General features: G+C 39.5%; 1 protein-coding gene across 9 annotated transcripts in view; it reads right to left on the bottom strand.

Moving 5' to 3' along the window:
• MRRF (mitochondrial ribosome recycling factor) overlaps positions 1–2,631 on the bottom strand; it is a 52,664-nt gene that overhangs the window by 40,886 nt on the left and 9,147 nt on the right. The window contains exon 1 of one of the 9 annotated variants that reach the window (XM_011361008.2): positions 1,769–2,540. The exons of 7 other annotated variants lie outside the window; for them this stretch is intronic. In XM_011361008.2, the coding sequence (XP_011359310.2) occupies positions 1,769–1,835 (67 nt within the window). In that variant the 5' untranslated portion in view covers positions 1,836–2,540. Of the gene's footprint in view, positions 1–1,768; positions 2,541–2,631 lie in introns of those variants that run through there. One more of the 9 variants, XM_023531122.1, reaches the window with a different exon arrangement.

Genomic DNA, 2,631 nt, shown 5'->3' with positions numbered 1-2,631 from the left:
GAATGTACATATGGATGGATGAATGAGAGAGGATATGAATGAACAAACGAATAAACCCGTATCTTAGACAACAACTAAAAACAATCATGGAGACAGAAACTGCTGGTAGACAGATGGAGGTGTAAGAAGAAAAGTGCCTGCTGGTTCAGATAGTAATGAAAGATGATATGGAAGAAGCTGGCCAAAAAAAGACTGGCTAAGTTCAGCCTTTTTCACCCAGTCTCTTTATGGCCCCAAATTCTACATAGAACGTTATACAAACATAAACCTAAAGAGAAAGAAGCAAAGAGGAAATACCAATGGGAGGCCTTTTGAAAATGGATCTTAATTCCGCCTTCCTGGTTTGCCATAAGATCCTCTGCTGCAGAAGTCCCAACATGGGCATCCCAGTACGCAACTGTGGTGTTCCCATTCCCTAAATCCATATCGACATAATGCATCAAATCCCTTCCCTCAATCTGTCCCCAGCGAGAATCTCCCTCAGCCTCATTCCTGCCCCTCATTTTCTCAGAGGTTAACATTTAACAAATTACACTCCCAACCTCTTTCCAGGCCCATCATCTTTTTAAGTTCAACAAGAGTGGAGCTTGCTGGCTAATTTTAAGTATCACATTTCTCCCTGAGCTCCTCTCAAACTGCTCTCTGGTTTCGGCTGCAGAATGTTAACAGGCCAGAAAGCACAGGGGAGACAAAGCACTTTATCAGTTTCATACCTAAAATAATAAGCAAGTTTAAAATAAACAGTTGGGAGAGATTGAATGGCACGCTCTACTGTCAGCAAAGGCAAAAATGCCCCAGTCTAAAGGTTGACAAATGATGGAATGGTCTTCTGGTTTCACATTGGATCTCGTCTCTGAACTCAGTATGTTTCTGCTGGTGTTTATAAATGAAGCTGTATATTTTTCACTTGGTTTTCTTAAGAACAAGTTCATGAAATATTTTCTAGTTTCCTTACAAACTATCCAAACCAAGATGAGAGTGGGAACAGCCCAAGCTCCCACAGACACCTTCAGAGGGGGTCTCAGGCTTGACTTTAGGATGATGACAATTTCCAAAAGGCCAATTTAACAGCAATTGGATTTTTCCTGCCTGCCTGCCTGCCTGCACCATTAGCTGACAACTCACTTCTTCTATCACATCTGCAAACAGTTTTCCTAGACAGTTCTGACATTTCCCACTTAGAAAAGCCACTTTCAGGAAGTTATTAACCCAAACGTAATCTTCCTGGTCAAGCTCAGGGGTACAGAAATGCCTCAGGTGGGCAGGTTTGTAGCCAGTTGGTTTCTAGTAAGGGATAAGAATGGCCAAATAGGACAAATTGGAAAAATCAGACCAAAGTTGTCAGTTACTGTGAGACTAATCATCTAGCAGTATATCTAGTATTTATCATAGTCATTAAAAAAACTCCTATTATTGAGAGTATAATTCTATGAGAGCAAAGACCATGCCTGTTTTTGTTCACCACTGTGTACCTGCACAATGCTTGGTTCAGAGTAGACAAATATTTACTGAATGGACAAATAAATGTAGTGTTGACTATGTGCCAGTTACTGTGCTAGAATCATTACACATGTTACCTCACTTATTTTAATAACCACTCCGAAGCTATAAGGTAGGGATTAGGCAAGGAAACTGAGGACCAGAAAAGTACAGTAACCGCCCACAGTCACCAGTTAATATGTATCAACACTGGGATTAAAACTCAGATCTATCAAAGCCATGATCTTTCCACCATGCCCTTCTCTAAAATATCAGTGCAGTCACTAACCTGGTGAGGTCCTTATATTGACAGTCTTATTGAAATTATCCTTGAGTGCTTCCATCACAGACTTCATTTCTTCTTCCACCTCTTCCAAGCTGATTATGTCTTCAACCAAGGCAGTGTTAAGATTCACTCTGGTTTGGGGCTGTCCTTTCCCTTTGGCTAGGAAGTAAACATTCAATGACTAACAGAACAGCAGCATAAACGGAGACAGTAAACAACCTAGAGAAGAAGAGCCTCTTATGTGTAGTGCAAAACACCAAGTGCTGGAAAATTATAGAACATTATCATTGCCTTAAAAAAAAGGCCTACATTTACTGAGTACTAAGTACCCAGCACTGTGCTAAACACTTTCTCAGGTACTAGTGAAGGCATAAACTTTATCATGAGACACCCCAGATGACAATCCTGGCTATGATGCAAACTAGCTTTATGATCTTGGGCAAATAAGTCTACTTTTCACGTTCCTTACCTGTAAAACAGGGATAACATCTATATTGCTAGGTTGCTACAAGAATACAAATCGAATAATTCAAATACCTAAAAGAGCACTATCTACATGGCAGGCACTCCATAAGTGAATTAATTCCTTATTTTGCAGAAAAATAAACACGAGATAAAGGTAAAATGACTTGCCCAATGTCACAAAGTCATGAAATAGTAAAGCCAGGATTTGGTCCCAGATCTGCCTAATTTTAAACCCATGAACATTCCATTAGACTATCTCCATAAAATCTAATTGGAGATGAAGGAAATATATTAATTCATTTTAAAATGAATACTAAGATAAGGATATACAAAGTATCTGATGGCTAGTACAGGCAAACAGAACAACAGCAATTCAGAAACATTAAATGCCACTAGTGGTA

The sequence above is a fragment of the Pteropus vampyrus genome, unplaced genomic scaffold (assembly GCF_000151845.1).
Source record: "Pteropus vampyrus isolate Shadow unplaced genomic scaffold, Pvam_2.0 Scaffold61, whole genome shotgun sequence".
Lineage (NCBI taxonomy): Eukaryota > Metazoa > Chordata > Mammalia > Chiroptera > Pteropodidae > Pteropus > Pteropus vampyrus.
The sequence above is the reverse complement of the archived record's forward strand: the minus strand, read 5'-3'. Positions and strand labels throughout refer to the sequence as shown.